This window comes from Vespula pensylvanica, chromosome 10 (genome assembly GCF_014466175.1).
Source record: "Vespula pensylvanica isolate Volc-1 chromosome 10, ASM1446617v1, whole genome shotgun sequence".
NCBI lineage: Eukaryota > Metazoa > Arthropoda > Insecta > Hymenoptera > Vespidae > Vespula > Vespula pensylvanica.
Window position 1 is genome coordinate 5,266,930 of NC_057694.1, and position 14,376 is coordinate 5,281,305.

At 41.6% G+C, this 14,376-nt stretch overlaps 2 protein-coding genes across 2 annotated transcripts; one reads left to right on the forward strand and one right to left on the reverse strand.

Annotated features, from left to right (window-relative positions):
• Nucleotides 1-3,634: 3,634 nt before the first annotated feature.
• On the reverse strand, nt 3,635-5,280 carry LOC122632330 (tetra-peptide repeat homeobox protein 1-like). Its single transcript, XM_043819015.1, has 2 exons — nt 4,994-5,280; nt 3,635-4,676 (listed from the first exon to the last, which is right to left on the reverse strand). The coding sequence occupies exons 1-2, from the start codon at nt 5,015-5,017 to the stop codon at nt 3,999-4,001; spliced, it is 702 nt and encodes a 233-aa protein (XP_043674950.1). The 5' UTR covers nt 5,018-5,280; the 3' UTR covers nt 3,635-3,998.
• Nucleotides 5,281-10,200: 4,920 nt separating this feature from the next.
• Nucleotides 10,201-11,724, forward strand: LOC122632329 (probable H/ACA ribonucleoprotein complex subunit 1). The gene is made up of 2 exons (XM_043819014.1): nt 10,201-10,509; nt 10,762-11,724. Exons 1-2 carry the CDS (start codon nt 10,495-10,497, stop codon nt 11,527-11,529), a joined length of 783 nt encoding a protein of 260 aa, XP_043674949.1. The 5' UTR covers nt 10,201-10,494; the 3' UTR covers nt 11,530-11,724.
• The last annotated feature ends 2,652 nt before the right edge of the window (nt 11,725-14,376 follow it).

The following is a 14,376-nucleotide window of genomic DNA, read 5'->3' on the forward strand; positions in this document are numbered from 1 at the left end:
AGCAAAAATCGCGAACATCTTATGGGTTGATACGTACGATAACAAACCGCAAAAAGATAATATTAAATATAAAATATACATAGATCAGGAAACACTTGTGGTAACAATTCGTATTTACCATACTTTTTCATAAATCCGACGATTCCCATATAGTCAATATTATATCTACGTCATAGATCACATGTGTTATTTATTAATTAATGGATCGTAATATTTGGATCAGATAAAATATATATATACATTTCTATGAACATAAAAGGTTGAAATTCCGATATAGAAAAATTTAATTTTAGAATCATATTTATTATATTTGGAGTGTTAATACAAAAGATATAGTAGAATTCTTTTTAATAACGTGCTAAAAAATTGTAAAAGTTATACATTTCTTTTATGATTGATACATTACTGTAATCTGCTGCGTCACCGCGTGACGTAGCTACCTCTTTCTCTTTCTTTCACCCCTTTTTCTCTTTCTCCCTCTCACTCTAGCCTTCTCTTTCTTACGTTTTTACTTTTTATCTCTCGGTTTTATACTCGTACCTCCCGCCAACGTCTCCCTCGAGTACGGACCGACAGTTAGAGGGTGTGCAATCTTACGAGTAAAACGCAAACGGTGAAAGTGGGGGTGTGGTGTGTTTACAATACTAATATTAACGTCGCGCCGACTGTCATTTCTCGTGCAAACAAGCGCACCCTGCCGACATACGTGACGGCTAGCATAGACGAAAGGATTCTTCTCACTTTTTTACACTTTTCCCCTATTTCTCTCCTTTTTGATGAACATAGCGTTTTACGATAGCATGCTATACGAGAATAATAGCAGATTTTTTTAGATTCGACGAAAGAAGATATATATATATATAAGGAGAGAAAGAGAGAGAAAGAGCAAAAAGTGCAATCTTTTAAGATCCAACTTCTTGTCTCGACGATAAAATGGAAAATTTCGTGGCTTTATTTTTCCCTCCTCTGTTTCTCTCTTCCTCTTCTGTAATTATTATACGTCTACTCTTTACGTTTGTCCGAGCAGGTGCATATCTGCCATCGTTCTGTTTAAAACTTATCTATGTACTTAGATACATAGACACGTGTCTAAGTACGTTAGGAACGTACGTGTAAACGTTTTGATAGTGTACGTATCTGATACTTTGAACACACCGCCGTTCATAAATCGTAGACGGGTGCTCAGAGTCCGTTTACCTCGTTACGGTGATGCGGAACGATCTCTCGTCTATTTGTTACATTTTTCTCAAAGTGTAATCTACTTAATTCCAAGACGTAATGTAATCGATCGATAGCGAGTAAGTTACAGACACGTAAAATATCTATCTGTGTAGATATACCAATATACATACATATATGTGTACACATGTCCAATCTTTCTTCCGCGAGGTGGAGCAGTACGGAATCGTTTCGTTTCGTCAGAGATTTCTCTGATCGATCGCGGATTCCACGCTGACGCAATCTTATTAATGGGAACTTTCGTTGGCAAGCCTTCGGCTTGTAGCACTGCCGCAAAGAACTAAAGGAGAAAATGTGTACCTCCTCTCACAAAGGCTCCGTTTAGATCGCGAATAAACGGCGGAAACCGTGATTCCGTATCCGTTATGATGTAACATTATATGTATATACATACCACAATTCATTTGACAGGAAGTACTGCGGTTTCACTTAACTTTTTCGGCTTTTATATATACCCATAAATAGAATAGATTGCTCGTGTCTGTATAAACGAAAGAGATATCGTCTCTTCCGAATTCCTTTAATCGTAAGTCTCACGTGGAGAGCGATACGAATGCTAATTCATACGATTATTTTATGAAAATAAAAAATAAACGCGCAGTATACGTTACGTAACGGAAACTCGTTCTTGTCTATCGAAGCAAATTGCTTTCCGAAAGCTACCACCTTGATTTCTCGATTTCGTTCCGCGTATCCGCCATAATTTCTCACGCGTAAACATGCAACGATCGACCCTAGGGAAGTTCCTGATTTTAAAGTAAGTTCCTCAACGGGGAACGATTGTCGAGACGAGATAAATACGGTAACTAATATTTACGTCGGTCGCGGTCGGTCAACGTGCTCTTTTCTAACAAGAACGCTCGTAAGTAAGTACGGTTTTCGCGTCCGGTTATTCTTTCCCGCGATCTTTATTTCCTGTCTTCTTGAATTATGCGATATACGTAGATATACTGTTCCACGCTAATACCTAAAGCAAATTGGATTCTTTAATAAAGCATTAATTAAGTCCAGCTGATAGTGAAACTAGCCGATAGCGCCATTCGTCTTTTACATTCGGTAGTTTATTAATGTTGAAAGTTTTATAAAGTTACTAGAACGTTGACTTCAAATAAAAATTTATTTATTCGGAAAACATGCACTCGGCCAGTGTACGAACGAAGTTCTGATTAATGGATAGAGTTTAAACTCCTTGAGAATCTCTTTCGACTCTTCAACGTTCCGTACTGTTATTAATATAGAACCGGAGCTTTCGTTTCTATTTTCTCCAGATTCTCGGACCCGACTTCGACTTGGTACATGTTACCCATTCGCTTAGGAACGATGTACTCCCGCAAAAATGTAGTGCCGCCATGCACACGTAACGCGTATGTAAGCGCCCGTACTTTCGACGTCCTACATCTCTGGAACCTACTTTCCTAGATTTTAAGATCGCTTGCACATGTCGAGTTCACTTTCAATTTCTACTTTTTTACGCGGCAGCCTCTCGTTCCGCTGCAGAGAACGCATCTCATTGTTAGCATACGGAAACGACTTTTAGGTGTGGCAAGTTTAGAGTAAGATGCTTTTTCTCACTTATATGCGTGAACATTGTTACTGGAAGAAGCATAAGCAGAGAAAACTAACAATGTGACTCTTTCACGTCCTACGGGATTCACAGGACTTCTTTATAAATGTTTGCATTGTATACGTTTTGTGCAACGTGCGACTTTAAGCTTCGATAACTGGTAGACTATTGTTTAGTTTCTATTCCTTTTGTTTCCTCATTTTTCTTTATTCTCTTACTTATTTTACCTTATACGGTACTCCTTATACGGTATTCTCCGTATGATACTTACGCAGCATTCTCATATGCATCGCTCGATCTTTCGTATCTCTTCGTTTTATCTGTGAGAGACTAGAGGAGCTCGTATTACCGAACGATCTCGACAGCGCGAGAAACGTCTCGGTTGCAAAGTACATAGTACACGTAATGCGATGGCGTACGTGAGAGATGTCAAGAGTCTCGGAAGAAAGAAAGAAAGAAAGAGAAAAAGAGAAGGAGAAAGAGAAAGAGAGAGAGAGAGAGAGAGAGAGTCTTACTCAATGGGTGCGATTAACGTGCTTTTTTCTCACTTTGACATTTACACGAAAGGTTTTTATGGCCTATCGTCTTAAAGGTAAATGGCTATAAGCTCGTAAGTGGTTGTTTTGCTACTGGCACACTTAGAGAGTTATATTCCGACAGCGCAACGTTCTATAACGGGTGAAAGTCCCCTTGCAATTCTTCATAATCGTACGGCCAGAAGCAAGCTAAGGCAACGCTTTTCCCTCCGTCATAGGTTGCTCATTAAGAGGACAAAGAGGAGGGGAGGTTTCGTAACGAGAGTAACTTAATACAAAAAAATATCGTTTTATTCATTTACAAAAAAAGAAGATATAATATAATACAGGTTGTTCGGGTAAAATCTCAGCGAATACAATATCGGTGCATTCGACATGAACGAGAGCCAGGAGGATCGTTCCCAGTGGCATTCTCATTTTTTTCCGTTCTTACTATCGAGCGAAATTTTTCTCTAGAGTCTAATGTACCCACGAGCGTCATTCCCTCTTCCTCGTGGGACGTTACGCAGTGGTCTCCTCTCTCTGATGTTGGTGCGCGGTTTTGATCGAAAGGTAGAAGGAAGAAGAGAGTTTGCGGTGGAGGAAGGGAAGGATAAGAAGAAGGAAAAACTCGGAGAGTGAGGTCCCTGTTGGTCGTTGTGCTATATCACAGCCCGATCTCAGTGATGACCGTAGCCACCGAGTTCGAGCTCGTGTCCACCACCGTAACCACCGTCGCCAAATCCACCGCCGAAACCGCCACCTCCGTGATGTTCCTCGAGCACGACGGGATAAGGTTCTTTTACGACGACTGGGACTTTAACGGGATAGGGTACGGGTTTTGTCACGGTGTAAGGAACCTTGACAGGTACCTTGACCGGATACGGCACTTTGACGGGCACCTTGACTGGTACCTTGACGGGATAAGGTACTGGCTTATCCACTGGATAGGGCACGTGCTTCTCGACCGTTACCGGATAAGGTGCTGGCACGTGTACGGGAACCGGTCGATCGATGGGTACCTTAACTGGTACTTTTACCGGATAAGGTACATGTTTTTCGACCTCGACTGGATACGGCGCAGGTACCGGTACTTGTTTCGTTATTGTCACCGCCGGAATATGTTCAGTCGAGATGTGTTCGCCTCCTCCGAAGCCACCACCACCAAAACCACCTCCTCCGAAGCCACCTCCTCCGATACCATGACCTCCGCCGAAACCTCCTCCTAAACCGTGACTACCCAGGCTCAGTTCTAGGCCACGCTTCGTTTTTTCATCCTTTTTTTCGATGCTAGACTCACTCTTCTTTTTCGTCTCCTCGGCCACGGCCATCAAAGCCAGGCTGCACAGGAGTAGCACCTGAAAAATATTAACATTTGCTTCGCATTAACTTTCTAATTTCTTTTTTCTTTTTCTCGCTCGTTAACGCGACGAGGTTTCCGGTTAAAGAGAAGGAGACAGAGACAGAGAGAGAGAGGGAGAGGGAGTGAGAGAAGGAGAGGGAATATTATAGAGAACGTGTCTTTGAGATTATTATAATTATTATCATTGTTCGTTAATGTAATGAAATAAGAAAAAAAAATAGTCTATCTCTTGCGAGTCTAAAATAAAGTCCTTAGACGAGCGGTGGCTCTCTCACGAATGTTGCGATTCGAGCGGCGGCAGTCGCTACTCACTTTCAGTTTCTCGGTGCTGTACATGTTGGTCGGCAATGTGCACACTGGCTCCTCTATGGGCTACCCTGGCTTTTATAGGGGGACGCAACTGGCAACGGGCCGTCCGTACGGGCAACTCGAGCGTGCCGATGAAATTATTGCCGAGTAGGAAGTTAATGGGAGGAAAGAAGGAACAACGACTTTGCGGACAACGCTTTCCTCCAAACTCCTTCGTTTCATCTTCTTTCGGTATTTTATCTTCTCTCTCACTCTTTCTTCTCTCTCTTTCTCTTTCTCTTTTTTTCTTTTTCTTTTCGTTCTCCAGTTTTACCTGTTTATCCGAATTACAAATTTCGAGTTTCTTTTTGTTGTAGGATGAACATCCCTATTTTAAACGTAACAAGTCCAAACTTCGTTTTACAATTGCTCATTTTCTACGTGAGAAAAAGCACGTCTCAAAAAAGAAATAAAATCAGAGAGAGAGAGAGAGAGAGAGAGAGAGAAAAGGAGAGAAGGAGCTTATTGTGCATAACATCGAATTTCTAAAGAAAGGAGGGGTCCTTGTCGATTCAGTCGAATAGAGAACACAGAAAACCTTTCTGCCAACGTGACGTGCATTCACGATAAGTTTCTGACGTACGGATATTATCGAGAAGAGTACCATTTATTATTAATCATGATACTAAATCGTTCGACGTAATCGCAAGATTTCCTTAAATTTTCTCATCGTTCGTTCAAGGAGCTTTTGACTATAGTGTTAATAACGGCGCAACGGAGACAGTAACTAATTATGGCTATAATCAGATATCATTTTTAATCCGATTAAGTTTAACAAAAAGGATGCTCCGTTTCTTGGTAGCACCGCGGGAAACTTGATTAATATTACAAGCTCGTATAAGCTGCGAAAGAAGCTATTTAGTTTTCCTTTCATAATGTTTTAATCGCATTGCTTACGAGCTAATTTGATTTAATGTTTATTTATAGAAAAACAAAGATACTTAGACCTTTTTGTTCGATTGTGGAATTAAAATCGTCCTCTCTATCGTTATAATGTGTCAATTACGTTGCGCGCTTCGGTCGTTTGATAATCGTTATTGCATAAATCCTCGACGTTCCCTCTCATCGCTTTACTATGCCGCTTTAACGTGCTTATGCAGAATCATTATATTTTTACCGGCGCGGCAAAATCGTACATCATCTTTAATCGCACGTGCACGTTACTTTTTTGCGTAACACAATTCGAGACAAGTGTGGCGAAACGAGGTACGACGCGAGTTCTTGCCGGGCGCTTTTTAACCAACGTTAACGAAAGAGAAATAGAAAAGGAAAAAAAGAAAATAGGGGACAAAGCGTACACAGGCCATCCTTCTTCTTTTTTTTTTATTTCTTTTTTTTCTACGATGGTTCGAGACAGCATTCGAGCTTGGTTAATCTCAGGATGGCTTCGTACCCCCTATCTCGATTGTTCGAAGGTACCCTGGAATATCTCGCATATCCGTGCTTTATCAAGCTTATCGGCGAGAATAAATTTCCATATATCTGAATTGGAATTTGAAAATATTGATTGGAGAGTCGGTGCGCGCCGTTTCAGTCACGTACCGCTTTCCGATAGTGAAAACGTAGAGAACGCGAAGGAAGGAGATGAGGATTCTTGGATTCCCAATAGTTTCTGTTCGGCTCACGGAAGGAGAACGTTAAATCGTTTTCAACGAATTTACGAGGAAGGCCGGAATAAGGGGGCGCGTGCTTGTTCGGTAGGCGAAACGCGGTAGTCCGTGAGGTTTCTACGTCTTCGCTCGAGAACAGAAGCTATCATCGTCCGAGACGGTTTTTATAATGACGTAATTGAAGTAACACTTCGAAACGATACGGTTCGTAGATGTGGAATTAAATAAAACGCCTTTTGTTTTTTGTTGTTGTTGTTTTTTTTAAGACTACGAAACACGGCAAAGTATATTCGTCGAATTCGATATTACTAGCACACGACATGATTATGATGATCAATACGTTTGCGCGTAGTTATTGCAGCAGAACTCTGCGGTCTCTTTCGAGAAATCAGCTACGAACGGGTTTTCAAACCGAAGAGAGACTCGTGTGGATTTGAAGTCGATTAATCATCGATCGTTTCATCAAAAATATTAACTCACGAGTATTCGAGTCTAAGTTATTGCTTCTCCTCCGCTTTACGTTTACTTTATCTCTCGAAAAAGCATCTCGTTATTTTTACGGCGTAATTTTCCTGTTGTCCTTTCCAGTATCGTTGCGTTTCCGATTATACGCGAGACATTACACAGATTTTAATCACCGATATATTGATTCGAAAGTCTTCCTGCATTAAGAACAACATCAGGAAGCGGTCGCGGTCATTCCCTTTGGAATTTCAAGTCGAGTACACACATAAAGGAGAAACCGTTCTTTTACTTCACTTTTGTGTCGGCGATTATTTGTCGAGATAACGCGACTTCGTAATATTACGTACACGGAACTTCGACGATGAGAAGTTGGGAATCGGCTTTTACATACTCCTATATCGGCCGCTATAATGTAATCCTATTATGGGTAACGATCGATCGTGTACTTCCTAATAACTTAGCGATATTTACAAAATTGTCGTGGCGAAGTTTAGGCGTGCCTTTCGTACAAAACCATGGAAGCTATAATATTATGGCAAATTGATTTTTTGCGGCCGTGCCTCCGTACCACGTTGAAGCTAATATTCACTGTCGATGGGTAACCCGAACGCGATCTAAGAGATCGGCGAGAGCACCGAGAATTTTCTCCAAAGTCTGCGCATTTCTGCTTCAGCGACCACAAACGTAACCTTATGCAATAATGGGAAAGGCTTTGGAACCGTCCGGGCCACGACTCTCATGAATATATGGATGGATGTTCTCGCTCAAGGTGTTTATCAAGCCGTTTTCTAGTTACGCCCTTTTCCTTTTCCGCCTGTGCATCCCTTCACGATGTACCCAAGCCGTTCTACCCTCTTCCAACACCCCTCCGTCGTTTCAGTGCAAACGTAATTTGCGCCTTAAAGTATCCCACCGTCCTCGATTTTCTTCGTACTACCCTCGATCCTCAACTTTTCCTTATCGAGCGAAAGAAACGATTCGAGTCGATCGATAAGCGACGCCTAACAAAGGGTGCGGACACAATTTTCCACGAGTGAGTATTTCGTACAGTCGTAAACGATTCGACGTTAATCGTCGACAGAGGAGTAAAGCAATATTTGATTAACGATCTGAACTCTTAACGAATAATATGCAACGTTTTTGAAATTTTACGACCGCCATCGATCTATCAGAGGTATTAAAAAGCTGCACTGGTTTAATTCGACAGAACGGTAAATTGTATCGATTGCACACTGAATACTTTTTCACATACCGAATAAATGTGTTACGCTCGACTAAATAAAAAATAATTTTTTAATTGCCCATGACTAAAATCGTATCGAAATCAACATCGACATTTTTCTACCGTATCGATTCGACTCACGAATTGAAACAGCTGCTAAAATAATATTGCTAATAGAATTGAGTCACGTTTAATATTAAATCTTTTATTTCTTTTTATCTTGTATTATTACGTAACTGGATATGGCAATGGAAAAGAAATGAAATCAAAAAAAAAAAAAGAAGGGAAAAAAGAAAGGAACCCTGACTCGTTCGGTGGACTTGCGTGGACACGTGCTCAGTCTGGGTCTGACATTATCGCCAAGAATTATCGCAGAATCTGTGAAAGGTTTGAGTAAAAAGCTTGCTTCCTTTCGCGGATGACAAACCATTTTACGCAGTACCAATAAATTTTCGCTCGTGAAAGTCTCGAATAATATAATTGACAAGCACTAGATTGCGCCATTAAATCGATAATTTTACGTTTTTAGTCTGGATTAGAACACGAATGAGAGATCAAAAAATAAAGGATACATAGATAGATGAGAGAGCGGGAGAAAAAAAGAGGTAGAGAGAAAGAGAGAGAGGGAAAGCGCCGAAAGATGATTTCTACGAGCTATTCGAAACGCAATCACGACGCAATATCGACGCTTGTCGGATTAACGCGCAACGACGACTTCCCCTGGTGCATCTATCTAGTAATTAACCGAGCACCGAGCATGATGCCGGGAATCTCTCAATTACCTAGTGTCCACTAAGCGAGGAAGACGAAGAGAGAAAGCTGCGTTCGTTCGTTCGTTTTCGCGACAGTCCCACCACGATTATTATCATCCGTTCTCACACCAACATCGACATCAAAACTCGCGTCGCTTAATTATATTTACGATCGTAATCATCGAAAGGTGTCGTGTCATAAATAAGCGAATTAATTAGCGAGAGGAGGCTCGAAATCTAGAAAAGTAGAAAAAGAAAAATTGAAAGAAGAGAGAGAGACGTAACACAATTTCCGTTTCTCTTTGCAACTTCTACTCTTTCATCTTCCTTTTTATTTCGGAGAGCGATATGGACGGTGTTAAATATTTTTGTAACGAGCTGACAATTTTCTCTAAAATTATGCGTTACCAAAAACTTTCTTTGCCGGTTTGAAACGAACAGAATTATGTAACGGCGTGGTCGAAAGCATCGATTGCCGGGAGTTACGTCCGGTAAATATTTTTTCGAGGTGCGAGCAAAAGTCGAAATTGTGATCACGAGTGTAACGTTGCACGATTGGCGAAAGAAAGGAAGGTTCTCGTACTTGTTCACTTCTATCTCTCTTTCTTCAAACATATAGAAAAGGAAACGAAATGCGTGAACGCTATCATTCGTCGAAACAGCGCGTGAAATTGTAGCTTTACACGGAAACGCGTTACACGTTAGCGCGTTTAATTGATTTACATACGTAGACGACAGGCCAGCTTGCGTTTCCAATCCTTCCTGGACTATTCGCATCTTTGCGAATTCATGCCCTAGAACGTGCACATATCGATATATCCAATAGCTAGAAGAAAGAAGGAAGGCGCGGCTTCGAGACGTAGCACGCGAACGCAGAACGTTCACCGTTACAGTGCCCGGAAACTTTCTTCCGATCGAGAATGGTGATTACGCAAGCAGTCGATCGCTTGGATCAGAATTATGTCCGGTATCGTTTACGAGCGTCGAGTGAGCGGCGAAATTGCGAGCGTGAGGCTTTACCTTCTTTCTCCTAGTGAAACAGAGGAAGAGAGGAAAAGAGATCGAAAAGAAAGAGAGGAGAGAGAGAGCGATGAAAGAGAAACATGCGTATGATAAGTTTTGTAGACTCTATCGGCGAGAAATTGATCATAAGTGGAAGAAAGATTTCACACAAATCGATTCACGCGATTCTTTAGCCCGTGGGAAAATGTAGCTGAGAAGGCCGGACCATTTTGCGATGATTAGTTCGCGTGCGTCACGAAGCGTAGCGTTCTATGGTCCACCTTAAGACGTTCCGGGCACGACGCGTACGTTTTTCCGGGGAGTGGGTCCGTGCTAGCCACGGCGAAAGTGCTGCTGGTATATATGCCACTGATTGCGACGATGTAACTTCAGTGTGCACTACCGAAGCCTACCATGAGCACTCCGCAGGTGAGCTCGCTTCCAAGCTAAGGATCTTCTTAGCGTTTCAGGATATTTTTCATGACAAAGGAAACGTACTATAAAACGTATCGTTTACTTGTTATCTACGTATAATAGACTCTTTGTTAAAATATTATCGCTGTAGTCGGCTATTTTATATTCTTTTTTTTTTAAATTATTCATAAGGAGAAATAGAAAAAATCGATTTGTAAAGGGGATAAATGGGGTGTTAGACGTAACATGGGAACGGTCTGTCAACAGGCACTCGTTCTTCTCGTCCTCGTGGCGACGGCAACGTTAGCTACCGAGACGAAGAAGCCGTTAAAGAAGGAGGCCATCGATAGCAAGGACGCGAAGAGTAAGAGAGGATTGGAATTGAGTTTGGGTCATGGCTTCGGCGACTTTGGCGGGCACGAAGGACTTGGCGGCGGATTGGGAGGAGGTCACGGAGGAGGCTTCGGAGGAGGTGGATTTGGCGGTGGCGGTGGATTGGGAGGTGGCGGTGGATTGGGAGGTGGCGGTGGACTGGGAGGTGGCGATGGGGGACGCATCAGTTCGATAACGATCCATCGAGAGGTTCAAGTACCAGTACCTGCGCCATATCCGGTCGAGAAGAATGTACCTGTTCCGGTGCCGGTGCCAGTGAAGGTCCCGGTCGATCGTCCTTACCCTGTGCACGTGCCTAAACCTTACCCAGTGCCCGTGGAAAAGCATATTCCGGTGCCAGTCGAAAAACCGGTACCAGTGCCGTACAAGGTTCCCGTAAAGGTACCCGTCAAAGTACCATACCCGGTGAGCGTACCTGTAAAGGTACCTTTCCCTGTACAAAAGGAAGTACCTTACCCGGTTAAGGTACCCGTTGTCGTCAAAGAATCTTATCCAGTCCTCGTCCATGGAGGAGGTGATGGTGGTGGCTTCGGTGGTGGCTATGGTGGCGGCCATGGCTACGGAGGAGGAGGAGGAGGAGGTGGCTTTGGAGGTCACGGCTTGGAGATTTCCGATTTCGGTGGATTGCATCATCGACGATGATATTCTTGACCATGACCGTCGAGACCAGTCTACGCCAGACTCCAACGATTATCATCTTGTATATAATTCTAGTTCTCCCTTCTTTCATCTCGTTTTATACACCAACAGATGCGCTATTCCTCTCTCTCTCTCTTTCTTTATTTTTTTATACGCGGAAGTCTTTAGATTAATTGCGAAATAAAATAAATTATTTTATACAGATGTTCTATGTTGCTCCGATCTCGGAAGGTCGATGTCCTTCAATCGACAAATACTCTTTTACGAAACATAGCCTTCCCCTCCGATTTTCTCCTCTCCTATTGGCTATGTTCACTGTAAACGTATCTATCGTTGTCTTGAATAAGAAAAGGGCCGGAATCTGCTCCTCGTTCTGTGATAAACTAGTAGGGCTTTCGTGTTCGTGGTAGCAGCTTTTGTCTGTGACGCATCGTTCGCTTAATTACCGAGTACCGCCCCTAGAACTTAAGGCCACGACTGTAGTTGGGAATATTGAGGATGCACGGTAGAAGATTAAGTTCTCGTTATATCCGCACGATACAGCTATCGTCGTCTTCTCGTTGATCTTTTTACAAAAGATGCAATAATAAGACGTACGAAAATTCTTGTAGGTTCTCTTGGTTCTTGCTATGTAATGATTGCGACTAACAACGTTCAAGCAACTATAATATAAGAAACTTTGGCATATCCTCAAAATACTTCGGGTCGAATTCCAGACGAACTAATTAGATTCGTTATTAATGATAGAAAGTATATGAAAGTGTACGTGTATAATTAACAGCTCTTGCCGAATTTTATGTCGTAACGCTTATGTGTTGTAATTTACCATAATTGCCATTACCGAACGAAAAGCATCTATCGATTTATTATTCGTATTTTCGCGGTGCACACTTGCGCCTCATTACGTTCGTCACGGTGAAATCACACCAAGCGTTGAATCGTCCACGGTGAAACTCGAGAAAGAAAGCGAAACTATCTCGAAGCTCGAAGCGAGCTAATAAATCGCTTTATCACGCTCAAGGAATATTCATTAAGGGAATTATATTCGATCAGAAGTTATCCAACTTTACTAATTTCCTGTGAAACGCAGACGGAGGTGAGAAAGAAATGATTGAGATTGGCGAAGCTTTCAAGAGTGTTAACTGATGGGCTCAAATCACGTTTATCTTGCTATGAAATGTATTTATATACAGAGAGAAAATGTTTTTTTAAACAAAAGTTGTTTGTCTGGTTGCATAAAATAAGATTCTGATTACAAATATTATAAGTTTTTTAATTTATATATTGAAATATTAAAAATATAATTATAAAGTTGACATATATATAATCTTGGAAACGACCATCCAGCAATGCTCTTATATTCCATCGAAAACAAACAACTTTTGTTTCATATTTTCTTTTTCAAAAATGTTTTGTTGTCGAGATATTTAAGTGTCCCAATATAAAAAACTCATGCTATATATGTGCATAGATATGAATTATAAAAAAAGAAAAATTGGATCGTCCTAAGTTTCATAATAGACGAAGAACGCAAGCGCTGCATCGGGCGTCGCAATGTCTCGTCGGTAGCGTGGCATCGTCGTCACCATGAACGTCCGGTCTTTCGAACGACGCACTTTCTCGTATGCTTCCCAAACCACGTGCTTTTCTATCGCGACGTCATAATCACTAATTGGATTTGGATTTTATCGCTCGACTTTTCGAACGAGATAATTTGCGTCGACGGTTAGATGGAATAATTACTTGTTCTTTTTTTCCCCCATGAAGGAGAAGCGAACGAGCGAAATTGCTCGTATCGTTTAGTTAATTAGAAAGATTGGTCGTGTTACAAGCAAGCTTGGCGTAAAAACAAAAAAGAAAAATAAAGAATCTCTCGTACGAAAAAAATGAAATTTTACGTTGTTTCGTACTTACCTGCACGTAATGGCGAATCTAGAAAATTGACGGAAGTCTTTTTCGTACTTTGATTTAAGATTCTTCTTCCGTAATATTAATTATTTGTTGAATAATCATAGTGAATTGTATTTCCTAGCAGTCTGATTTTAAAGTACCATTTAGCTTGCTGAATCATGGCTAGAATTCCATATTCGTCGGTGTAGGAAAAGCTGTATGCTCTCATGCAAGTCATATAATTGCTTTCATCTTATAGCTCATTCGTTGAGTCAGGCTCCCGTAGGCGAGAATTTGCATTCGCTTCTCGACTTTCGCAATACAATGTTTCATATATACGAAGATGCAATCTGACTCGAATGCACGAAGCAAGGATGAAGGGTTGCGCGAGGGCTGCAGCCGTTACTGTGGCCTAATTAGGCGCGTGATCGCGACATTAAACACACGTCACGTAGTTAATCAGTGCGACATCGGAGTTAGATGGTCACGTAAACGATCGTGCCTAGAAATTTTTTTTCTTCTCCATTTTTTCATTTTAACGGCTCGCTAACGGAGATTCGTTGATGCACGTTTACGTTTCTGATCGTTATTTTGCGATTCTGTAAAGTTGATGAAAAAATTTCTCGTACATTCCAATTTTTATGTATTTCATTTCGCTCGTTAAAAATGACGAAGTCTCAGTACACGAGCGTTTTTATTCTACTCGATTCCGAGAAAATGTTTTGCGTATAAATAGAGCTTGACACTGTTGAAATTTAGCACTGGCAACAAATAGCTATTCCGACGAAAAAGAAGGGGAGGACACATCGTGTCGCAGCTGTGTAAACGTCTCGAAGGGGAGAGCTTAGTTTAAAGGAACTTTGCTACTTCGGGCATCCGTCACGATGTCGCGCTCGTTTGAAAAGATTCTCGACGTGACCTTTCTCTCAAGAGAACGTGTTCACGTGTATACATGCTTGA